General features: G+C 39.4%; 1 protein-coding gene and 1 long non-coding RNA gene across 3 annotated transcripts; one reads left to right on the top strand and one right to left on the bottom strand.

The window, feature by feature from the left end:
• The first annotated feature begins 432 nt into the window (after positions 1–432).
• Positions 433–25,075, top strand: klhl17 (kelch-like family member 17). 2 transcript variants are annotated; one of them, XM_061903956.1, is made up of 13 exons: positions 433–895; positions 7,799–8,063; positions 10,964–11,085; positions 11,152–11,373; positions 15,238–15,276; positions 16,322–16,438; positions 17,519–17,732; positions 17,829–17,973; positions 18,149–18,316; positions 19,032–19,120; positions 19,183–19,256; positions 19,336–19,517; positions 24,131–25,075. In XM_061903956.1, exons 2-13 carry the CDS (start codon positions 7,850–7,852, stop codon positions 24,357–24,359), a joined length of 1,815 nt encoding a protein of 604 aa, XP_061759940.1. In that variant the 5' UTR covers positions 433–895; positions 7,799–7,849; the 3' UTR covers positions 24,360–25,075. The 2 variants fall into 2 exon arrangements, with proteins under 2 accessions (XP_061759940.1, XP_061759941.1); XM_061903957.1 differs by lacking the exon at positions 15,238–15,276 and having other exon boundaries at positions 435–895; positions 24,131–25,073.
• Positions 12,145–17,959, bottom strand: LOC133554796 (uncharacterized). The gene is made up of 3 exons (XR_009807217.1): positions 17,496–17,959; positions 12,300–12,339; positions 12,145–12,181 (listed from the first exon to the last, which is right to left on the bottom strand). It is a non-coding gene; the product is annotated as an uncharacterized LOC133554796 (long non-coding RNA).
• Positions 25,076–26,183: the final 1,108 nt, after the last annotated feature.

Below are 26,183 nucleotides of genomic sequence, written 5' to 3'. Positions count from 1 at the left end.
AAAGTTAAAAAACAAGTCGGCGAGCACGATAAGTGAGAAACTAGTTGCTGGAGTCGTGTTGTGACGCTCCATGTGAGCTTTAAATTGAATGATCGGGACAAGCAGCTGAGCGACGGAACAACTAGATTTATTTTTTGCTGCGTGTACAATTTTCCCGTCCTGTGCAAAGCTGGGAAAGGTCACACACAGAAACCATCCACGGCTGTCACACCGACGGCGACCGCTCGTGAGTACAGTACAGTCTTGTTCCGAATGGCAGGCTAACACAGGGGACAAAAATACAAATTGACCTTCATTTTATTTTTTACTCAAAACACTTTTATTCTGTATATGTTGTTTTGTTAACGCTAAACAGAGTGGTCGATGTAGTGGGGGGTCTGCCCAATCACGCATCGTTTTAGAGAATACCCGCCTTTTACGCATGCGTGGTCGTATAACTCACAGTTACTTCCGGACTCCGAGCCTAACGAGGGCTTGCTTAAGGTCGTATGTTTGATTAGGAATAATTTACACGCTTCCAGACCTAAATTGAACATGGCATGTGGGATTTTATACGTACATGCTCTCTTAATTAATGCTAATTAGAATTTATCTGGAGATTATTGGGCTCTAATTTGAGTTGCGTTAGTGCTTTGAAAAGAGGTTTTTCAAAATTCCACCTTAACGCTTCTATGTCAGCGTTCATAATTTTTTTTGTGCATTGACGTCAATCGTATACAAGGCACCAAACAGGGATTTTTCTTGATGTTCCTAAACTGGAGACGAATGTGGACAGGTAGCCGGCACAGCTGCTACCGTTTCCCCTACCACTCTGACTGCGACAGCTGCAGATTTATCTCCTTCCATCATTGCGGGAACGACACCAATTGCAAATATAACCGCAACAAAGCTACCGGTAAATAATGTCCATATTGTGTGTTGATGTTGCTTCAAAACAAATGCTGATTTAAGCTTGTATGCTTTGACAATAACATTGGACGCTATCTGCGTTGTCAGTTTTGGTTGTGCCTTGATAAAAGTAAGAGGTTTAATTGGCACGATTTTGCAAAGCTGCTAGTTTGGATTGTGTTGTCTTTTTTGCACCAAGCGTCTCCGTTTTAAATAGGACTGTAATGCACAACGCTGTGTACTTAATTGTTGCAGCCTTCAGTGTGACATTGTCTTATCGTTTGCCAGTGGTTCTCAACCTTTTTTCAGTGATGTACCCCCTGTGAACATTTTTTTTAATTCAAGTACCCCCTAATCTGAGCAAAACATTTTTGGTTGAAAAAAAGAGATAAAGAAGTAAAATACAGCACTATGTCATCGGTTTCTGATTTATTACATTGTATAACAGTGCAAAATATTGCTCATTTGTAGTGGTCCTTCTTGAACAATTTGGATAAAAATATATAAAAATAACTAAAAACTTGTTGAAAAATAAACAAGTGATTCAATTATAAATAAAGATTTCTACACATAGAAGTAATCATCAACTTAAAGTGCCCTCTTTGGGTATTGTAATAGATCTTAATTCTAAACATTTCTTCACAAAAAAGAAATCTTTAACATCAATATTTATGGAACATGTCCACAAAAATCCTAGCTGTCAACACTGAATATTGCATTGTTGCATTTCTTTTCACAGTTTATGAACTTACATTCATATTCTGTTGAAGTATTATTCAATAAACATATTTATAAAGGATTTTTGAATTGTTGCTATTTATAGAATATTTTTTTTAAATCTCACATACTACCCCTTGGCCAATTTTCTTTCCAATTTTTCATGTGTGAGCAAACGGCAAAACTCCTTGAGCATTCAGTGGCGCACATGTGAGCGACGGCAGACGTGCACACTGTTATGCGCTTATCTTTTTATTCGATTTTGTGTGCGGCCTAGATTTGCCGTGAGCAGAGGAGGCGTGAGCAGTGTGCAATTGCACAGGCGCGTACCTTAGAGGGATACCTTCAAGTACCCCCAGGGGTACGCGTACCCCCATTTGAGAACCACTGTCTTATGCTGTATTCCCCATTGGAATTAAAGCGGATTGCCCACTTCCAAAGACATGCACCTGGGGATAGGTTGATTGGCAACACTAAATTGGCCTTAGTGTGTGAATGTGAGTGTGAATGTTGTCTGTCTATCTGTGTTGGCCCTGTGATGACATGGCGACTTGTTCAGGATGTACACTGCCTTCCGCCTGATTGTAGCTGAGATAGGCACCAGCGCCCCCCGCGACCCCAAAGGGAATAAGCGGTAGAAAATGGATGGATGCCTCCATACAGCAGATGATGCTGTGTGTGTGTATTGTATTCCTATCCTTCTTGAGACACCAACAATGAAAAGTACCTTCAATATGAGGACCAGTGAACAAGTTAGGACCGAAATCATGGTCCCAATAAAAAAAAAAACATTGCATCTAATAAGAGAGCCAAATACTAGAGTCTGTGAACATTGCTCCAAAGTCAGGATTTGTTCCTGAGTGCAATCCTGGACTCGGGATCTTTCTGTGTGCAGTTTGCATGTTCTCCCCGTGAATGCGTGGGTTCCCTCCGGGTACTCCGGCTTCCTCCCACTTCCAAACACATACACCTGGGGATAGATTGGTTGGCAACACTAAATTGGCCCTAGTGTGTGAATGTGAGTGTGAATGTTGTCTGTCTATCTGTGTTGGCCCTGCGATGAGGTGGCAACTTGTCCAGGGTGTACTCCACCTTCCTCCCGATTGTAGCTGAAATAGGCGCCAGCGCCCCCCACGACTCCAAAAGGGAGTAAGCGGTAGAAAATGGATGGATGGATGGATGGATTGATGTGAACATTGCTCCATAGTCAGGATTTGTTCCTGAGTTCACTCCTGGACTCGTGATCTTTCTCTGTGGAGTTTGCATGTTCTCCCCTTGACTCTGTGGGTTCCCTCCGGGTACTCCGGCTTCCTCCCACCTCTAAAGACATGCACCTGGTGATAGGTTGACTGGCAACAATAAAATTGGCCCTAGTGCAGGGGTCGGGAACCTTTTTGGCTGAGAGCCGTGGAAGCCAAATATTTAACAATGTATTCCCATGAGAGCCACATAATATTTTTTATCACTGAATACAACTAAATGCATGCATTTTTAAGTAAGACCAACATTTTAGAGTATAATAAGTATCTTATTGTTTTAAATGACATTGTTCTTCTGAAGCAAACCAATAATAAATAAAATACGTCTTACCATTAATGCGGCTCTTTGAACAGGTGTGGTGGAAAGTCCATGAGAATGTTTAATATTTTGAACGTTATTTTTTAACACTGTTATTACCAACGGAGTTATTATCGTGTAAGCAATGTCAGCTAAGATTTATCGGAGAGCCAGATGCAGTCATCAAAAGAGCCACATCTGGCTCAAGAGCCATAGGTTCCCTACCCTTGCCCTAGTGTGTGAATGTTGTCTATCTGTGTTGGCCCTGTGATGAGGAGGCGCCTTGTCCAGGGTGTACACCGCATTCCGCCTGAATGCAGCTGAGATGGGCTCTAGCACCCCCGCGACCCTAAAAGGGACGAGCGGTAGAAAATGGATGGATGTATATAGAGACATACCAAAATAACTTGATGTAAATAATGATTAAAAACCAATCACAAACAATACAAAAAATAACTAAAAGCTTACTTTTTGTATCTTTGCATAGTATGCAAATATTATTAATGTTGTAAATACAAGTCTTTATATATCCAGAAAGGGTGGTTCTAAAGAGGTAGGCATTTTTCGGAGGTCTCAGAAGGTAACAAATACAAAAATGTATGTGTGTATATCTTCTACTGCAATGTTTTTCAACCTTTTTTGAGCCGAAGCACATTTTTTACGTTGAAAAAATCCTGAGGCACACCACCAGCAGAAATCATTAAAAAACGAAACTCAGTTGACCGTAAAAAGTCGTCGCAATTGTTGGATATGACTTAAAAGCATAACCAAGCATGCATCAATATAGTTCTTGCTCAAAGTAGGTGTACTGTCACCACCTGTCACATCACGCCCTGACTTATTTGGAGTTTATTGCTGTTTTCCTGTTTAATGTTTTAGTTCTTGTCTTGCGATCATGTTTTGTTGGTATTTTCCTGTAGCAGTTTCATGTGATATTTGAGTGATATTTCCCGCATCTACTTTGTTTTAGCAATGAAGAATATTTCAGTTGTTTTTATCTTTCTTTGTGGGGACATTGTTGATCGTCATGTCATGTTTGGATGTACTTTGTGGACGCCGTCTTTGCTCCACAGTAAGTCTTTGCTGTCGCCCTGTTTTTGTTTACTTTGTAGCCAGTTCAGTTTTAGTTTCGTTCTGCATAGCCTTCCCTAAACTTCAATGCTTTTTCTTAGGGGCACTCACCATTTGTTAATTTTTGGTTTAAGCATTAGACATATTTTTACCTTCACACTGCCTCCCGCTGTTTCCGACATCTACAAAGCAATTTAATACCTGCTGCCACCTACTGATATGGAAGAGTATTACACGGTTAATCTCCCGAGCTCTGGACAGCACAGACACTCAACAACAACACAATTTGCAGACTATAATTACTGGTTTGCAAAAGATATTGTTAATCCAAATAGGTGAATTTAGATAATCTCCCACGGCACACGTGACTATATCTCACGGTACACTGGTGTGCCGCGGCACAGTGGTTGAAAAACACTGTTCTACTGTGTATATCTTTGTGCGTGTGTGTGTTCTAGTATTTATACTCTTCTTGAGACATCAACAAGGAAAAGTACCTTCCATATGAGGACCGGTGAACAAGTTAGGACCGAAATCATGGTCCTAATACGGAAAACCATTGCATTTAATAGAGAGCTAAATACTGGAGTCTGGGAACATTGCTCCAAAGTCAAGATTTTTTGTTGACTGAATGTGCATACAAAAGTAAACATTGACAGGAGCAAAGGCAGCAATATATGATAAAACAGACTGCAGCTAAAGAAGGACTTTCCCTATTCATCCCCGAAAAAAAACGCCAGGTCAACAGCTGATTTTACGACTTGCGTCTCATATGTGACCAAAGAATGAACAAACACTACGGTACTATAGTGGCCATTAACAGGTAGCTTCTGCAGCTGGGTTGCCCAAAGTGTGGCACAGGGGGCCATTTGTGGTCCGGGACGCGTTTGTCATCGGCCTTAAGCACATTACAAAAAACAAAAATAGAGATCTCATTTGCACCCCTTGTGGTGAAATCTATCAAAATTAGGGTGGTCCCAAAAAGGAGGGGTTTTTCAAATTGACCGTGTGTCGGTTTTAAAAGTGCTCCCCCTCTGGTCAACGTATGAAATAAAAAGTGTGTGTCAAAATTTGAAGTACTCCTCCTCTGGCCAACATATGTAATAAGTGTGTGTAAAAAATTGAAATGTGCCCTCTTTGGCCAAAATAATGAAAACAATATGTATGTAGAGACATGCCGAAATAATTTGATATAAATAATGAAGATTAAAAACCCAATCACAAACAATAAAAAAAAAACAAAAAAAAACTAAAAGCTTACTTTTTCTATATTTGCATAGTATGTAAATATTATTATTGTTGTAAATACAAATCCTTATATATCGAGAAAGGGTGGTCCTAAAGAGGTAGGCATTTTTCGGAGGTCTCAAGAAGGTAAAAAATACAGGAATGTGTGTGTTCTAGTATTTATTCTCTTCTTGAGACATCAAGGAAAATCACTGTTCTTATGAGGACCGGTGAACAAGTTAGGACTGAAATCATGGTCCCAATACGGAAAACCAATGCATCTAATAGAGAGCCAAATACTAGTCTGTGAACATTGCTCCAAAGTCAGGATTTTTTGTTTACTGAATGTGCATACAAAAGTAAACATTGACAAGTGCAAAGGCAGCAATATATGATAAAACAAAACGGCAGCTAAAGAAAGACTTCCCTATTTTTCCCCGAAAAAACCTGCCAGGTCAACAGCTGTTTTTACGACTCGCGTCCCATATGTGACCATAGGATGAAGGAATACACTACGGTACTAAGACTATAGTGGCAATTAACAGTTAGCTTCTGCAGCTAGGTTGCCCAAAGTGTGGCACATCTGTGGTCCGTGAGTCATTTGTCATCGGCCTTAAGCACATTACAAACAACAAAAAATAGAGATCTCATGGTGAAATCTATCAAAATGAGGGTAGTCCCAAAAAGAAGGGATTTTTCAAATTGACTGTGTGTCGGTTTTAAAAGTGCTCCCCCTCTGGTCAACATATGAGATAAAAAGTGTGTGTAAAAAATTTAAGTGCTCCCCCTCTGGCCAACATATGTAATAACAAGTGTGTGTCAGAAATTGCAATGTTCCCCCTTTGGCCAAAATTAATAGAAAAAACATATGTATATAGAGACATACTGTAATAACTTGATGCAAATAATGATTAAAAAAAATTACAAACAAAAGATTATAGTATGTTTATATTATTAATGTTGTAAATAAAAATCTTTATATCAAGAACGGGTGATCCTAAAGAGGTAGGCATTTTTCAGAGGTCTCAAGAAGGTAACAATTACAAATGTGTGTGTGTATGTATGTGCGTGCGTGCGCGCGGCCTTTTGTGTTTAAGGAGTGGATCTAAAGCTAGACACAACTGTGTTGTCACTTGATATGGCAATGAGTAGAGAAATGTGGTCATACAGACTGTCCAAACACAAAAACTTAGACAGTATTTTATTTGTGTTGCAGCCTTGATATCTGCTTTGAATAGACTTTGAACCAGACTACCTGTGTTTTTTTCCTTCAAATTCACGAGGGGAAACTGTTTGACATCAAAGACCGAGGTGTAGGACGCTTTCAGCCAATACATTGGTTTAAAATATTTGAAATGGCATTCATCTTTAAAAATATATTTATTAGTGTGCTTAGAAAACTGCATTGCATCATACTGTGACTTAGACTTAGACTTCCTTTTATTGTCATTCAAATTTGAACTTTACAGTACAGATAAGAACCAAATTTTGTTGCATTAGCTCATTATAGTGCAGGATGAAAGAGCAATAAGGTGCAGATATAAATAGATTACTGTAGAGATAAATATATGGCACTTTTGCATATGCATCCTCGTTTATGGATGTATGTTATATTTTCTTTATAATCCAGCGAGTTAATCCGAAAAATGGAAATGGAATAAAAGTGGTCCATGACAAGACTCTAACCTGCAAAGCTGATGTGACAACAGCAAGCAGAGAAAGTTGGAGGAAAATTGATGAAAAGTACTGTATATAGCTTTTGAAGTCCATGCCTAATAGACTGCAAGCTATTATAAAAAACAGAGGTGGTGCAACAAAGTACTAATGGTTGTAGTGTTATTTGTTTGTTTTTCACGACTTCATCACTTTCCTAAGAATTGAGTGATTCCATAATTTTCTCACTCTATTTGATTTAATAATAAAAAAAAAATATTTTCTTGATTTATCTAAGGAAAGCGAGAAAGTTGTCCTTTGAAATGTGTTTTAGTTGTGTCATTTCTGATACCTGCTTTTTTTTTTTCTACTAAATTAAACAACTGAATAAACATCTTCCAAGACTGGCAATTACATAATTTTTGCCAAGAGGTTGTATTTTTTAGTGCCTCTTTGAGTGCCGGCAAGCCTACACTTGATGTCTGGACGGACATTTCTATTGTGCTGACCGGCGGTCTGTCATCATGAGAACTATACCAGTAACAAAAAGTAGCAAATGCTTAAGACACCTGTCACAACACCTTCTGATTAACTATCATCTCAGGTGGAAGACATTTCTGATGACGAATGGTATTGCTAAAGTTAATGACAACCTCTTCTAATGTTTTTTGTTTTTTCCCCCCAGTTGCCCAGAGTGCGGCACAGGCACGAGCCGGCGCCCGTCACATCCGGCACCATGATGGAAGGAGGCATGCAGCTGCTGAACCGCGACGGCCACAGCATTTCGCACAACTCCAAGCGCCACTACCACGACTCCTTTGTATCCATGAACAGGATGCGGCAGCGCGGGTTGCTGTGTGACATCGTGCTGCATGTCTCCAACAAGGAGATTAAGGCGCATAAAGTGGTGCTCGCTTCGTGCAGCCCTTACTTCCAAGCCATGTTTACTAGTAAGTCCTATGTGCTTGCGTCCCTTGACTCCATGTTAGCGGACCTCAGAAACATTTGAGTCCCCTGTGAATGCCTCCTCGTCCGCTTCTCAGCCTCATTGTTCCCGACCTCCTCTTCCTGTCTGTGGGCACAGGTGGTCTGTGATGATGTGCGTGTCTCATATTTCCTCCCCAAATGAGAGCATTGTACTGGTAAACTGCCTCCAGACTGTCTGCCACCAAACCTCATCTGGTGTAATAATGAGCTCGTTTGGAGAGACTGTTTATCTTTTTCCTAATTAGGTGTTTGCAGATACTCGCTTCTTATAAAAAATGGAACACTTGTGAAGAGATATGGAGCCCCAAAGAGGTGCGCTGAAGTTAAAATTAATATATATGTCCGTAAGGACTAGTGTTGCTACAATTAAATACATAATTAGTTCAGAAAAAAACTATAATTTCTATTCTGTTGCTCCAACTAATTGTTAAATGAGAGTAATCATTAAAAATTGGCGTGCTCGGAAATTTTAAATATGTGGACGTCGTTTCCACACGGCTGCTGCAATAGAGCACACACGAGTGCTGATATGTGTGGTGGCAAATAGCTGAGATGTTATTCATTTTGTATACTTTTTCATTAATGCACACGTGTTAAAAGTAAAATTTCAACGTTCATATTGGCATTATTAGAAAAAAAGAATGAAGGTTTTGACAAGAAAGATTGTTTATTGTAACTATTTTCCCTGAAATACGCATTGAGGCTTTAAAGGGGAACTGCACTTTTTTAAATGTTGCCTATCAGTCGAAATTATTATAAAAGAGATGTCGTTTGTAATTTGTTTAATGCATTCTAAATAGTAAATCAATGTGATCAAAAGTCTGCTTACAATGGAGGTTTTGGGAGCCGCTCTATTCTGGTGATAAAGCCCTTAAAAAAACAGCCAAACACCTCCATCAAATTCTTAGTAGTAACAGGCACATTTATAATAATATTTAATATTTACATATTAATTTAAAAAACAAATCATGGTCACTTTTTTTTTTAAACTACATCACTGATTACTCCCTGCAGACTTCATGAGAGCCAACAAAAAACAATAAAACATCACTTACTGTATACGGTCTGCTGTCATTAGGATGACGACTGATACAATCTTGCTATATTCCCGTTTGGATGAAAAATTGCTCATAATCTTTGCGAAGAAAAGGGTGGATGGAACAAAGCATCTTTTCATGTTGTTCTCGACCATTCCTGACCCTAGTCCTTCTACTATCCAGGTTAGAGGCATGATTTATGATCTGCAATAACGTTTGACGAGCAAAGAAGCAGCTGATCAGTCGATTATGTCACACAAGCTTGTGATCATAGTGCCGCTATAAATAGTTTGTCTGCATTAATGCTTATAATAGCAATATCACTAATACTTGGTTGATATTCAAGTCACGAAATAAAAATGGACTATTGTTGGCGCTTTTGGTAGATTTTGGGGGGTTTTATGGGTGGAATAAAGGACTTCCTGTTGGCTCGGCTGTAAGACTTTTATTTACAAACCACGTTTCCATTTGAGTTGGGAAAATGTCTCGCATCGAAAATGTGTGACGCATTATGAAGCGTAATATACGACAGCGGAGACCCCGGACTTTTGAACCACTGAAGCTCTACATAAAGCAATTATGGGAAATAATTCCACTTTCAATGCTTCAACAATTAGTTTCCTCAGTTCACAAACGTTTAATGAGTGTTGTTAAAAGAAAAGGTAATGGCACGTGTTGCAGCCATGAAATTCTAAGTTAATTATTATTTGTAAAAAAAAAAAATAAAGTTTATGAGTTTGAACATCAAATATCTTGTCTTTGTAGTGCATTCAATTGAATATGGGTTGAAAAGGATTAGCAGATCATTGTATTCCGTTTATATTTACATCTAACACAATTTCCCAACTCATATAGAAACGGGGTTTGTACATTTATTTACAAGTTAGAATGCATTAAAAAATACATTCGTCGTCCTGTCTTTAAAAGTGATTGTGAACAATAGGCAAATTGCTTTTTAAAAGTGCAGTTTCCCTTTTAAAGGGGTCATCTTACATTTTAAACACTTCCTACATTTTAAACACTTGCTTGTGGTCTATATAACATGTAATATTCAAGTAGCTATATGACTGTCTCTTAAGGATATGCTGTTTTGTGGGTGGTCTTCAGATGCCTCCACTTTGATACAATCTTCTCCCTGTCAGCCATGTTGTAGTTTTAGCAATCCCATATGGAGTCTACTGACAGATATAAGTTACGACTACACGCTACTTTGTAACAGAAATGGTAACACCTGAGGATGCATGTGCATATACGAGCCAGACCGACCCACAACAAGAAGATAGAGAAAAAGAAGGAACTGGACTACAATGGACGGACTTGCGCAAAGCTCTTCGAGTTAAAATTTATCATTTATGGAGATATCTGCTGATGTCACTAATGTGAAATATGTCACAAATAGAGCAAATTCCTCATAGCTTGTTTGGAGGAAGTATGAAGGAAGGCAAGATTTTTTTATCAATATCTCCGCCACGCTTCTATGGTTTCATTTCAAAGTTTTGGGACTTATGCTCCAAAAACACAAAAGCAAGTACAAATAGGTAGGAAAGGTTAGTTCTGAAAAATAGGTCCTCTTTAAAGTCTGTTTTATCTGATAACTTGAGCAAACAAATTCATCGAAAGATTACTAGAATAATCCTGCTGAGGCCAAAACAATCTGGCAATTGGAAATGGTTGGTCTGTTTACAAAGAGCAGTGCTGCTGTTGTGCCTTTGAGCAAGGCATCAACCTCCAAATTGCCCCCCAAAGACTGTATTCTCCACATGATCCTGATTTTTTTTTCAATATTTGAACACAATGGATGCTAAAAGTCATCGTGTGTTGTGTAGATGAGATGTCAGAGAGTCGTCAGACCCACGTGACGCTACACGATATCGACCCCCAGGCGTTGGAGCAGCTGGTCCAGTACGCCTACACGGCAGAGATAGTTGTCGGGGAGGGTAACGTTCAGGTAAGCTAGCTTTTTCAACATTCTGGCTGTTTTCCCACTTCCACCTGTAACCGCACCTTTCCTCAGACATTGCTTCCGGCGGCGAGCTTGCTGCAGCTCAACGGGGTGCGGGACGCATGCTGCAAGTTCCTCCTCAGCCAGCTGGACCCCTCCAACTGCCTGGGCATCCGAGGCTTTGCCGACACGCACTCTTGCAGCGATCTTCTCAAATCGGCGCACAAGTACGTCCTGCAGCACTTTGTGGAGGTCTGTAAGACGGAGGAGTTCATGCTATTGCCGCTGAAGCAGGTGAGTGCAGTTGTTCCCATGCGTTATTTAATGACAAATGACCACACTGTTTGAGAGGAGGGCTGCTCTGTAAACAAAGTAAAATTTGCCCGTCATAAAAATAAAACAAGAATAGCTCACATTTTCTGAATTTTGTCATAGTAGCTCCTGATGAAAGCTGGAACCCCCTGCTGTAGAAAAAACCCTGTGAAGACACAGTGGGCTATTGTAAATAAACGAGACCTTTGTTTTTCCTCAGCTAAGTGCTTCAATCAAAATCAGTCCAAGTCTTGCTGAGCTGAGCTGCCATGGACTATTTCATCTGGCACGCCAGCTTTTTCTTTTTCAGCAGTTTATTCCAGTCCAAAGCAGGGGTGTAGGGACCCTCAATATTGGAGAAAGACGCATTTGTCCCATCCAAAAAGATATACCGCTGAAGTATACATGCTTTTATTTTGAAAGCGCATCACAGCGTCATGTGACTTCCTTCACCAGCTCTGAGTGTGTGGACTGGAGACAGACAAAGAGCAGGCTGGATGACGACACTGATCAGACCGTTGTCATGAATGGTGCTAGTTTATAACCAGGGCTAGACTGGGACTTAAAATAGGCCCTGGCATTTTTGGTCATGGCGGCCCACGATTATTATTTATACGCTATACGCAGACACACGACATATCAGAGAATATATGTGCACTTAGTGTCTTTTCAAAAATGGTAATAAAGTGTGGTTAAAGTATAGTTTAAAAAGGTTTAGGTGAACAAAGAGATAATAGCTTATTTTGTACTTATATATTCTTTGACAAAAGGCTGCATGGACGTTTGTGTTCTGAGGGACACAGAAATCAGAGATGAGGTCAGATATGCTAGATTCATGTGATATGGCCTTTTCTAGAATTAAAATAAGAACTATTTAGTGAACTCACAATGAAAGAAAAGGGACATACCGTATGTAAACACCACATCAGGGTTCACTCCAAATATGCCCTAAGAAGAGGAGATGCCAGGTGGGTTAAGAGAACAGTGAGAATGAGACTGTTTCAAGCATTGACAGTAGTGGTGTCTTTAAGATAATCAATTAATAGATGGTTGTATTTATTAGTCACTCTGTACAAGCAGTTGGCTTTATGACCATCCAGATGGACGTCAGCAAGAACACATCACAGTATAGTAAACTTACAAATGTGAAGTCCACATCCCTGCAACATAGCTGGGGGACAGGGCATTCTTAAATACAAATGGTTACACAATTTCCCAACTCATATGGAAATGGGGTTTGCACCAACTGTAATATTTTAATGCTAAATAAAATGAATAATGATCTCAGCGTCGGTGGTGGACAAAATGGAACAAATTTTAACAATATTACGGAGATGAAAGAAGGACGTTTGAGTAACACTCCTAATGTGTGACTCAAATGAGAGAGTTGGGTTGAAGATAATACCCAGATTCTTTACCAAGTCGCTTTGTGTAATTGTTTAGCTGTCCAATGTCAAGGTGGTTTTATTAAATAGGTGTCGGTTTCCAGCATTTCTGTTTTCTTTGCGTTGAGTTGCAAAATGTTGCTGGACAGCCATTGTTAAATTTTTATTAAGATACGCCTCCAGGTGATTACAATCTGGCATGTTGGTCAGCTTTAGGGGCATGTAGAGTTGGGTGTCATCAGCATAACAGTGAAATCAAAACACCTTATATTTGTGGATGAAGTCAACGAGTGGCGGCATGTAGATGCTGAAGAGTGCAGGGCCAAGAACCGAACCCTATGGAACTCCACACGTTACCTTAACGTACTCCAAGGTCACATTGTTATGGGAAACGCACTGCGTCCTGTCAGTAAGATAGGAGTTAAACTAAGACAAGGCTAAGTCTGACATACCAATATGTGTTTTTATACGCTCTAATAAAATATTATGATCGACGGTATTGAAAGCAGCGCTAAGATCAAGTAGCAGCAACAAGGATGATTATGTGGCCGGGGCTGCACCTGTCTTGTGATTTGTTGGCGGCACCAAACATAGCCTATAGAGCCTTGTGGATGACTGATTCATGCCTGTTCACTATGTGGCGTGTTGCATGGGCATTTGGTGTGCTTTGAGGAGGCATGTGTTGCGAGTCAAGGGCTCCTGTCTCGAGGTTGCATTTGGGACCGGTCTATTGTCATTTCTGGCTCTTCCCATCCTCCTGCTGTGTGCGGGCACGAGATCTGCAGCGGTACCACAAAGGTACCGCTTGCTTTTTCCAGGGTGTCTTGGGCAGTCCTTCTCAAATAGTGAGGCGGTGGAGTGCAATGCCAGGGGAGACGTGCGAGACCTAGTGGAACATGCCGTACTAGAATATGACAAAGTGTCCTGTGTGTAGCGTTTGGCTTCACTGTGACTACGGGGGAGACAAGGAGAGACTGGTGGGTTGTTTTCTTTAATGTCGATAAGGGTACAATGTTATGCAGAGGTGTATTTACAACAATTTTATAGACAAAATATACTTTTTATATTCACTGTGGAGAGTGGAGGGGTGCGAAATATTTTGTTCTTCCTGGAGGGGAGTGAAATATTTTCTTTGTAGGGGTGGGCGCAAATGAAAATAATTGAGAAGCACTGGTCTTGGAACAACATCTAAACAGGGTTGTGTTTCCGCTAAAACCCCCCTGACCAGGGCGCCGCTCTAGAGCCGCGGGTTGCTGACCCCCAGTTTATGTCATAGTCAATGTTACATATATGTGCTCATAAACAAGATACGTCCGTTACATAGAAATTCATAACATCAGGTACTCAAATCTCAATGTACTCAATTGTACTTTGAAATCCGCAATGCACTGTGACCGTAGTTGGTGAACCCCGAGAAATGTATAGGGCATGGAACGATGTTTGGTATCTTCAACTTGATTTTTCCCAGACAATCAGTGAAGAAAGGTAATCAGATAAAGGTATATTATCCTGGCTTACAGTCTATAATTACTATAACTATATCACAACTATTTCAATGAGGTCTCACTATCCAAATTCTGCACACAAAAGTAAATAGGCAGCTGTTATGCACTGTCAGCCCCTATGACATTTAGGTGCTATGTGGGTGTATGACGCAACGCTTTATTCTCCCAGGATTCAATGGGTGTGTCCCTGCAGTACATGAAAACAATGGCGTTTAAGCTGCTGCTGTAATGGCAAATTAAAAATAGACGTTTGGTAGTTTTTTTACGAGCACGTTCTGTCTGCAGCTCCTGTGCGGCCATCACAAAACTGCACCAGACCTGAATGAATTTAAATGCGTCTGGCCTAAAAAGGAAGTGTATTTGTTTTTCTTTGAGTGACAATATAATAATAAAATGAATACATATTTTAAATTGATTACATTTTACTGTAGGGACAAGCGGTAGGAAATGGATGGATGGATGGATGTTTAATATTAGGTGGCCGTTTTAAATAAAAAGGGCATGATTTTTTTTTTTACAGCCCCCATCCTCCAGGCCTGGTAAACAAAGTGGATTAGTGCATAGGCTGCTAACTGCTGCCCTCGTCTGACCAAGCAGCAGCAGCAGCAGCAGCAGCAGCTGTCTGCAGCCCCAGCTTCCTCTGGGAACAGTGCCAGCCAGCCACTCAGACTGCAGCACTCCATATACCTGTACCACCACAGACTGTGTGCGTGTGTTTTTTTGTGTGCGTGTGTCTATACAGTGCATTAATTTCTCTGATAATTCCATGCACTTTTGCAATGAATTTGGACATATAGTACAGGCCACAATCAGGGGCATAGCACCAATTCTGGTCCTCCATACACAAGACTTCTTCAACCCCTACGTCCCACCTTAAACCCAATGTCACCGCCCCATACACACACTTGGTATGTTTACCATCCATCCATCCATTTTCTACTGCTTGTCCCTTTCAGGGTAGCTGTGGGTGCTGGAGCCTATCTCAGCTGCTCATGGTAAAGCTAACTATGTTTTTTGGTTGAAATATTTGGTATATTTGGTTTTAATAAAACAAGTGCAGACAACTTTAATATAAAGTATATCCATAATAGTTATATAACTTGTCATTATTCACTATATAACTTGTCATTATTCACTAAAATATGAATACAAATCATTTGATTTCTTTTATGACGGCTTAAATTTTATGGAGACTACCTGATACACATGGGACTATAATAACAATACATCGTTATTACTTACCGTAATAATTATATTAGTGCATCTGTGGTAGTTATGTCTCGACCTGTCTTTAAAATCTATTAATCTCCTTGTTTCTAACTTTATTCAAGGGTCTTTGAACGCACCACGGTTATGGGCATTTGAGATGCAAAAGTGAAAGTTGTACATAATTTTCTCCTATACTGCCACAGACAGATTTATTACATTTTTACCATTCTTCTATCAACTCATCCTTGTTCCAAAAAGCTACTGCTGTGTGTGTGAATTCTGAAAGGTGACCTTGGATGACGTTTTGAAGTTAGGTTTGCTGCTATTCAGGTGGAACGAACTATTTCATATTTTTGATAGGGGCCGTGGGTAGTCTAAGACATTCTTTATTTGATTCTATTGTAAAAGTATGCTAACATTTATGACATATTTTTTATAACTTAGATATTTAAATGGCAGAATAAAAAATCTGGCCCTCTATTTGTGCTTGGGGCGATGGTATGACATCTTTACTTATCCCTGCACTTCGACCAACCTGGCCACAACAATACGGACACTTGCATAAAATGCAGAGCAGTTGTACACCACCAGAATCACAAAAATAAATTGTTAAATGAGTTCCATTCTGGCAGTGTGATTGAAATGCAGAATTTAGGAGACAGTTTTTGCATTGGTTCTCATTATTTTTTGTGGGTACGTCACATGTAGTTGTGTATTGTGTGTTGACAGAAATAGCTGGTCAAGACTTGAGGTGGATGAAACATGGAAGCACCAAACTCAACAAGATATTTTTTTTTTGTCATTGTTCTTCATCAAGTTTTGTCCCTACAGGTCCTGGATCTTATTTCTAGTGACAACCTGAACGTTCCATCCGAAGAGGAAGTGTACCGGGCTGTGCTAAGCTGGGTTAAACATGACGTAGAGGGGCGCCGGCCGCATGTTCCTTGGGTAGGACTCATTTAAGATCATCTTAGTGCAAAGGTGTCCAAAGTGTGGCTGTGAGGCCATTTACAGCCTGCAGATAATGTTTTAACGCCCCGTGGCAAATTATAAAAATACTGTTAAAAAACAAGCATAAAAAAAGTGAAATAAAAGGGTGAAAAGTAACAAGAAAAATTTGCAATGTTGACTTTAATTATCCAAATCTGCATTGTAGGCTTTTTTTTTGCTTTAAAGCTGTGATCGCAAAAGAAATAATAATAATTAGATAATAAAAATAAAAAAATAATTAAAAGTAATTATTGACCTATTGAAAGCTCCAATTACTTCACATCAACAATTTTAAATTTTTCCCCATTTTGGGGGAAACATTTTTGTGTGTTTGTCATATGAAAAAACTAAATTTTCTCTGTCAAAAAGAGCAAAAAAAAAACCACAACCTGAAATAAACTTGTAAAGAAAAAACTTATAATCGACGACTAGATCTGAAGTTGACATAGACTTTTAAGTGTTGAAAGTGGAGAAAAAATGTTTGATTTATGACTTATTGAGGCCCTTTTGGATCCCCAAGAATTTTAGTGGGATTTTTTTTCAAAAACTGTCCTTGCCCAAAAAATAATACGAAATTAAAATAAATGTTGTAAATTATTGACTTGTTTAAGCATCCAATTACTTTGTTTCAAATATTCCACCTTGAATAATTTTGAGGGAAAATATTGTATATTTTGTCTTCTTGACTTAAAAAACAGGATTTTGACAAAAGGACAGATAACCATATAAAAACACTTTATATCGACAGATAGACCTGAAGTTGATCTAGCGATTTAAGCGTAGAATACAAAAAAAATCTATATGACTTCTTTTTAACGTTTTTATTCCAGGTCTCCGGACCAAACTTGAGAGCCCTAAAGGTTAAAACAATATTTACATTGTATTGGTTTTAAAAAGGAAAAATAACAAAATGACACCCGCTTACTTTAATTTGTTTACTGTTCCTCATTGGAAAAGGTTTGAACACCCATGCATTTGATGATCTGTTAGAACGCACTCATCCAGTTCTACTCACCCAAATGATGCTTTCCTCGCTAGTTGATGAAATGCGTGCGGCTGCCACTGCTGAGGCGAGACTTCCTTATGAGCAACGTGGATACGGAGTTGCTGGTGCGTCATCACTCCGAGTGCAAGGACCTGCTGATCGAGGCGCTGAAGTATCACCTGATGCCTGAGCAGAGAGGCGTGCTCAGTAACAGCCGGACGCGGCCACGGCGCTGCGAGGGTGCCAGCCCTGTGCTCTTCGCTGTCGGTCAGAGATGAACTCAAAGGAACACATCCAATTAAAAACGAACAAACTGTTGAGTATTTGAACGTTGTATGCGTGTGTGTGTGTGTGGATCTCCAGGTGGCGGTAGTCTGTTTGCCATTCATGGAGACTGTGAGGCATACGATACCAGGACGGACCGCTGGCACATGGTGGCGTCCATGTCCACTCGGCGGGCCCGGGTGGGCGTGGCAGCCATCGGGAACAGACTCTATGCTGTTGGAGGGTGAGTTTCAAACTTTACTGTAACAGTTGATCAGCACTGACACAATGAATAAGTTGAGCATGTTCTTGTTTTACATGTAAAAATAATCTGACATTTTCATAACGTGAACATCTTTATCCAAAGTTTCGATAATTTGTTAATTATCTTAACTCTAACTTTGTTTAAATCCCCACAGGTATGACGGTACCTCAGACCTGGCAACTGTTGAGTCCTATGACCCCATCACTAACTCCTGGCAACCGGAGGTTTCCATGGGAACGAGGCGGAGCTGTTTAGGCGTGGCGGTCTTGCATGGGCTGCTGTATGCTGCGGGGGGTTATGATGGAGCTTCCTGTCTTAATAGGTACACACACAAACACGAACACACACACACTCTAGTCTTTGTTCCCTTCTTGGGACCTCCAAAAAATGCCTACCTCTTTAGGATCAGCCTTTCTTGACTAAGATTTGTATTTACAACATTAATAATATATAGCTGAGATGCGACCCCAGAGGGAATAAGCGGTAGAAAATGGATGGATGCAAATAAAAAGGCAAGCTTTTAGTTAAATATTTTGTTTGAATGTTTTGTTTAATTGTTTTTTAATATTCATTATTGACTATTACAATATGTCTCTATACTGTATTATTATTAATTTTGGCCAAAGATGGCGCATTTCAATTTCTTACACACACTTATTACATATGTTGACCAGAGGGGTAGCACTTCAATTTTTGTACACACACTTGTTGTTTCATATGTTGACCAGAGGGGGAGCACTTTTAAAATGGACACAGAGTCAATTTGAAAAATCCCTCCCTTTAGGGACCACCCTAATTTTAAATGGTTTCCCCACCAGGGGTGCAAATGAGACATTATTAGTGGTATTATTGGTTTTCTGTATCAGGACCATGATTTATGTCCTAACTTGTTCACCGGTCCTCATACGGACGGTACTTTTCCCTGTTGTCTCAAGAAGGGTAGAAATACAAGAACACACACTTGAGCACATATAGAACACATTTAGCTGTTTTTTTGTACCTACCATAAAGTATATTTTTCTTCTCTCTTCCTACAGTGCTGAGCGTTTTGACCCTCTGACAAGCACGTGGACATCCATTGCGGCCATGAGTACCCGCAGGAGATATGTTCGTGTTGCAACTCTCGGTAGGAACGTGGCATCAACATGTTGGTCTTGAGCAGTTTTTAAGCTGTCATTTCCCCTCCAGATGGCAACCTGTACGCAGTGGGTGGTTACGACAGCTCCTCACATCTTGCAACGGTGGAGAAGTACGATCCTCAGGTACATTTTATTCTATTCGCGACAAGGCCTAACGTTCCTGTATGTGAGGGATGTTAATGCGCCCAATGGATTGGTACAGAGCAACGCGTGGACTCCTATCGCCAACATGCTGAGTCGCCGCAGCAGCGCTGGGGTAGCCGTGCTAGACGGTATGCTGTATGTGGCAGGAGGGAACGACGGGACCAGCTGCCTCAACTCCGTGGAAAGGTTCAACCCCAAGACCAACTCCTGGGAGGGCGTGGCTGCCATGAACATTCGCAGGTTTGCCCGGCACAAATCCTAGTAGAACACATGGGAAAACAATAAATGCAGGGTGTAACATAAGATACAAACCAGTATTGTGTCATACTAAAAATGAAAAAGTAATGTAAGTTTAAAGGTAAACACTTTTGGTTGATGATGGAACAACCAAAATACATAATTTCAGTCTGTGTTGCTCCTTGTCAGCTATAACTAATAAACATTTACACAATTAAACTTTTCAAAATGAGATTGGTGCTGATGCTATCAATGCATTGATTATTTATTTTAGGTTGTCCCAATTCGATACTGTCATTGGGTCCAATATCAACAAAACCATTTATATTAATTATTTTTATTGTTGTTTTATGGATAGTGCACAATACATTATTCACATGAAATTGATGGGTTCACCAGATTTAGCAAACAACTAATGTTGTCTTTATATCAGCTTATATCTAAAATTTCAGAAATAAATTCCTTTACAAGCGGTTGTGTAGCATGTTTAATCTTGCAAAGCTGGACAGCTAGTTAACATCATATCCTCCAAGAAACACACAAAGTTGGCCTTTTCTTTTTTTTAGCTAAGTCTTTTACAAAAGGTAAAAATGGCGCGGTAGTAGTTACACAAAAGCTAAGCACACAATAGTAGACACACTTGACATACTGTATGTAGTAAGTGTCTTTAATGGAACAATACTGCAATCTGAAACCCATTTGTCAATTAAAAACAAGTATCAAATAATTATAGTTGCATATTAATTACACATACAAAGTCTCCAAGGCAGACGTGTATCAGACTGTTTACACTGCAGGCCAAAGTGGCCAAAATCAGATTCTTTTGAGATCGAATTTTTCAAACTGACTGTTTACACTACAAGTAAAGTGTGATTTTTATCGGACTCCAGTGTAAAAGTGCACATGCCCCAATGTGACCCCTATTGACAAGTGATGCATACTTTAAGATTGTAATTTGGTATGTTTTATTGAATACAATGAAACACAATTAAGCATATAAAGTGAACTTGTTTTTCCACTCTGCTAGGACTTAAAAAAATGCTATATTACTTGAATTCAAAATCTGTTGGCACATTATGTGTATTCTAAACAATACACAGTATCTGTTATTTTACTGCATATTACTGTACTTAGGATTAAAAAAATATCTCAACTCAAAATAAAAACAAATGTATGTTTTTTTAGACAATGTAAAGTAAAAGTACATGTTAAATCAGAAATCAATAGCACAGAGCTTGAAAAGGTCAAACATAAGAACTAAATAAATAAAATCTGATTTTCAGATATTTAATCATAGTTAAAGTTAAAGTGCCAATGGTTGTCACACATACACACTAGGTGTAGTGAAATTTGTCCTCTGCATTTGACCCATCACCCTTGATCACCCCCTGGGAGGTGAGGAGAGCAGTGGGCAGCAGTGGGGGCCACACCCAGGAATAATTCGGTGATTTAACCCCAAATTCCAACTCTTGATGCTGAGTGCCAAGCAGGGAGGTAATGGGTCCCATTTTTATAGTCTTTGGTATGACTCGGGGGCTTCACGGTGGCATAGGGGTTAGTGCGTCTGCCTCACAATAAGAAGTTCCTGCAGTCCTGGGTTCAAACCCAGGCTTGAGATCTTTCTGTGTGGAGTTTGCATGTTCTCCCCGTGAATGCGTGGGTTCCCTCCGGGTACTCCGGCTTCCTCCCACTTCCAAAGACATGCACCTGGGGATAGGTTGATTGGCAACACTAAATTGGCCCTAGTGTGTGAATGTGAGTGTGAATGTTGTCTGTCTATCTGTGTTGGCCCTGCGATGAGGTGGCGACTTGTCCAGGGTGTACCCCGCCTTCCGCCCGATTGTAGCTGAGATAGGCGCCAGCGCCCCCCGCGACCCCGAAAGGGAATAAGCGGTAGAAAATGGATGGATGGAGGGTATGACTCGGCCGCAGTTTGAACTCACAAAGTACCGATCTTAGGGTGGATACTCCAACCACTATAATTGACTACTGATAGAAATGCATAAAAATGAGCCTATTGATCAGGGACACAGTCAGGTTTTGTACACCATATGTACATTATATTGCAAATAGCTCCTTTGCAATTTGAGAATATATCAACAAATTAATTTACTGTTTACATTCCTGTTAGGGATGTAATATTAGATATTTGTGTGTGATTGTGTGCACAATTCTCTTCCAATTGTGGGATTTTCTCTTAAATCTATAAACCGTAGGCGGATCAGCTAAAGACCTGGTGGTTTTACGTTTTAATGTTTCTGATGATTCACGCTGATGAAGTTGCACATACTGTCAGATATAGCAAATATAGAAAAAAAGACATGGGACATTTTTTTTTAGGTGTGGCTGTCTTGGATTTGTTGATGTGTCAGCTAAATCACACAACCCCCTCACCCCAGACACCCACTTGCTTTTGTGTGAGTCAGAACACTGTGGGAGCAAGTGCAGAGCCATGAATAAACCATAGCTTGGAGCGCTTTTATTATCCAGTTGCTGGGAGGCTCAACTTACTGTGTTGGAAATGTCACCATGTGCTGATCTCTAATCTGTTTATTGACCCTACATGAGCCAACTATTATTTTATGCATCAAGGGTTCGATTCTCCTATGTGCGGACTATGGCTGTGAGGAGACAAAAAATAATCCTCTCCAATTACTTAAGTCTGTCACTGCCCGCCTTCCTCCAAGATGCACATTTAGAGTAGAGCGATCCTCAAATGTGGGCGTTCCCTGTCCAATCTAGCTTACGCATATTCGCCCATTGATTTCATTATTTTTGTTTTTACACACATATGAGGCTGGAATATGTCCAGCTGGTGAAACATTATATTTGACTTGGAAGTTTGTATGCAGTGTACACCAAACATACTAATGTGGTGTTAGACATTTCCAGAAAGCTATCAAATAATTTTTGATTGCTTGAATTGAGACACTTGGAGACATCCATTGAGATAATAACTGTGGAATAGAGTTAAAGTAACACTGATAGTCGCACACACACTATGTGTGGTGAAATTACTGTCTGCGTTTGACCCATCCCCTTGTGCTGCTGAGTGCCATGCAGGGAGGTGTCACATTTTTTTCTAATAGTCTTTGGTCTGACTCGGCCGGGGTTTGAACTCACGACCTACCAATCGAAGGGGGGGGGACACTGTAACTTCAAACATAAAGTGTTATCTTTTTCATTTTAATGGATTTCAATGACATTCATAAGCGTGAATAAAATTCCAAGCTACACAGTTTTCACACAGTTAATACGAACACGTCATAAGTAATGAGCCTGCCTTTATTCCTGTTTTACGTACTTGTGCCTAACTTGAGCGGGGTGGGCGTAACCTAAGTTACGCACATTTCTGTTATCATATTCTCCCATCCAACTTGCGAACGCATGAAAAATCACTTACAGTTCATTAAGAAAGTATTCATAGCACTTCACCTTTTCCCCATGTTATGTCACAGATTTATTCCCTAATGGAATGAATTTTTTTTTTTTTACTCAAAAGTTCTACATAAGATACCCCATAATAAAATTGTAAAAACATTTTTCTTTTTTTTTTAAGAAAATTTAACAGATTTTTTTAAAGATCAAAAATTAAGAAATGACATGTACCGGTACTAAGTATTCACAGCTTTTGCTCAAAAGTGAGCTCGGGGGTATCCTGTTTCAACTGATCATCCGTTTCACGTGCCAAAATGCACCTGAAAGGTTCTCAGACCATGAGAAACAAAATTTTGTGGTCTGACGAGAAAAAGATTGAATTATTTGGCGTGGATGCCAGGCGTCATGGTTGGAGGAAAACAGGCACCACACATCATCAGGCTCAGAGCATCCCTACAGTGAATAATGGTGGTGGCAGCATCCTGCTGTGGGGATGTTTTTCAGTGACATGAACTGGGAGACTGGCCAGGATAGAGGGAAAGATGAATGCCGCAATGTACAAAGACATCCTGGATGAAAACCTGCTCCAGAGCCCTCTTGAACTCAGACTGGGGTGACAGTTCATTTTTCAGCAGGACAAGGACCCTACTAAGCACACAGCCAAGATATCAAAGAAACGACAACTCTTTAAATGTCCTTGAGTGTCTCAGACTTGAATCTGATCTCTGGAGACATCTAAAAATGGCTGCGCACCAACGCTTCCCATCCAACCAGATGAGCCTGAGAGGTGCTGCAAAGAGCAATGAGTGAAACTGTCCAAAGATAGGTGTGCCAAGCTTGTGGCATCATATTTAAACAAACTTTAGGCTGTAATTGCTGCCAAAAGTGCACCAATAAAGTACTGAACAAAAGCTGTGAACACCATATATATGTGATTTTATTTTTTTTTAATTTTCAATCAATGTAAAAGTTTTTCATATTGTCATTATGGGGTATTGTGTGCAGAATTTTGAGGACCAAAATTTACGTATTCTATTCAGGAATAAGGCCGTGACATAACAAAATGTGGAAAAATTTAAGCATTCTGAATACTTTCCGGATCCACTGTAAGCACAAAGAGTGGAATAGGGCCCCAAGTGTGATAATCATGAGGCATTGTTGAGTTTGAACCACTTTACAGATGACTAAAAATAGTTTTTTATATCAATGTTTTCCCCAATTGTTTTTCTTCCTTTCAGGAGTACTCACGACTTGGTAGCTATGGACGGCTGGTTGTATGCCGTAGGAGGAAACGACGGCAGCTCAAGCCTCAACTCCATCGAGAAGTACAACCCTCGCAGCAACAAGTGGGTAGCGGCCTCCTGCATGTTCACTCGCCGCAGCAGCGTGGGTGTGGCCGTGCTGGAGCTCCTCAACTTCCCGCCGCCGTCCTCGCCCACCCTTTCGGTGTCGTCCACAAGCCTTTGACACGGGGTCATGGCTTGGCTGACCTCGGCCTCCATCGCTACTGCTCAGACCAGCTCTGGGAAGAGACGTAACTGCTCGGTTTGAGGAGAGGGAGGAGAATGAGCAGAAGTGTGAATGAGGCTACTGGCTTGGCTGAGCAGACATGACCCAACATCACAATTGCACTTTAAACAACCATTGGGAAACAATAATTCTACAAGCTTTTCCTGTTCAGGGTCAAGGATGGGCTAGAGCTCATCCCAGCTAAATTTGGGTGAGTGGTTGGGTACACCCAAGACCGGACACATACAAACAACACTTACATTCAAGCTGATGAAGAATTTAGGCTACAACTAATACTTGATGCTCCTAAAAAATTAAGTCTTACATAGCAATTCCTTTCATAAAAGTGTAATAAAAATAATAATCGCTTCACATTTTTAGACCTAACTAAAGATATACAGTTATTATTTCATAAAAAACAATTTCAAGTACCCCTACATTTTTAGTAGTAGATAACAAAATGTGCAATATTTTCCAATAGCAACCCTTAATAATAATACTAGTTTCAAATAATATATTATTAATTGATGACAACACGGATTTTCATCTATTATTTCTTTGTAGCAATGATTGTTTATATTAGGGGTGTCAAATCTATTATGGAATTAATCTCAATTCATAATTTAAAAAAAAAGCAAACATCTACTAAAATAGTGTGTGTGTGTGTATATATATATATATATATATACACACACACACATATATATGTGTGCGTATATATATATATATATATATGTATGTATATATATATATATATATATATATATATATATATGATGTCTCATTTGTATGTATACATACTCAGTGGCCTAGTGGTTAGAGTGTCCTCCTTGAGATCGGTAGGTTGTGATTTCAGACCCCGGCCGAGTCATACCAAAGACTATTTAAAAAAGATAATGGGATCCATAACCTCCCTGCTCGGCACTCAGAATCAAGGGTTGGAATTGGGGGTTAAATCACCAAAAATTATTCCCGCGTGCGGCCACCGCTGCTGCCCACTGCTCCCCTCACCTCCCAGGCGGTGATTGGGGGTGAATGGTCAAATGCAGAGAATAATTTTGCCACATCTAGTGTGTGTGATAATCATTGGTACTTTAACTTAAACTATATATATATATTATATATATATATATATATATGTATATATATATATACATATGTATGTGGATATATATATGTATGTATGTATATGTGGATATATATATGTATATGTGGCTATATGTGTGTGTGTATGTATGTATGTGTCTATATATATATACTGTATGTGAGTATATTTACAGTATATTTGTATATACTATGTATGCATGCATGCATATATATGTATGCATGCATATATTAATATATATATATATATATGCATATATATGTGGATAAATATATATACACATACATACACATATACATATTTAATATATATGTATGAGGATATATGTATGTATATGTGGATAATATGTGTGTGTATATATATGTGTGTATATACATGTGTATATATATACTGTATGTGTGAGTATATTTACAGTATATTTGTATATATGTATGCATGCATGCATATTTATATATGCATGCATGCATATTTATATATGCATGCATATATATATATATATATATGTTTATGTATGTGTATACATGTATGTGTGTCTATATATATATATGTATATGTATATATATATATATGTGTGTGTATATATATATATATATGTATTTTTTTTTTTATATATATATATATATATATATATATATATATAATGTGTGTGTGTATGTATGTATATGTATCTGTATACA

This window comes from Nerophis ophidion, linkage group LG06, assembly GCF_033978795.1.
Source record: "Nerophis ophidion isolate RoL-2023_Sa linkage group LG06, RoL_Noph_v1.0, whole genome shotgun sequence".
In the NCBI taxonomy this organism is placed as follows: domain Eukaryota; kingdom Metazoa; phylum Chordata; class Actinopteri; order Syngnathiformes; family Syngnathidae; genus Nerophis; species Nerophis ophidion.
The sequence above is the reverse complement of the archived record's forward strand: the minus strand, read 5'-3'. Positions and strand labels throughout refer to the sequence as shown.

What these genes read in the sequence shown, in the direction of transcription:
- klhl17 (XM_061903956.1), top strand. Translation starts at nt 7,850, where the DNA reads ATGATGGAAGGAGGCATGCAGCTGCTGAACCGCGACGGCCACAGCATT. An exon ending in TCGGGGAGGGTAACGTTCAG is followed by an intron (nt 11,086 to 11,151) that starts GTAAGCTAGCTT and finishes ACCTTTCCTCAG; the next exon opens with ACATTGCTTCCGGCGGCGAG. An exon ending in TGTTCGTGTTGCAACTCTCG is followed by an intron (nt 19,121 to 19,182) that starts GTAGGAACGTGG and finishes TTTCCCCTCCAG; the next exon opens with ATGGCAACCTGTACGCAGTG.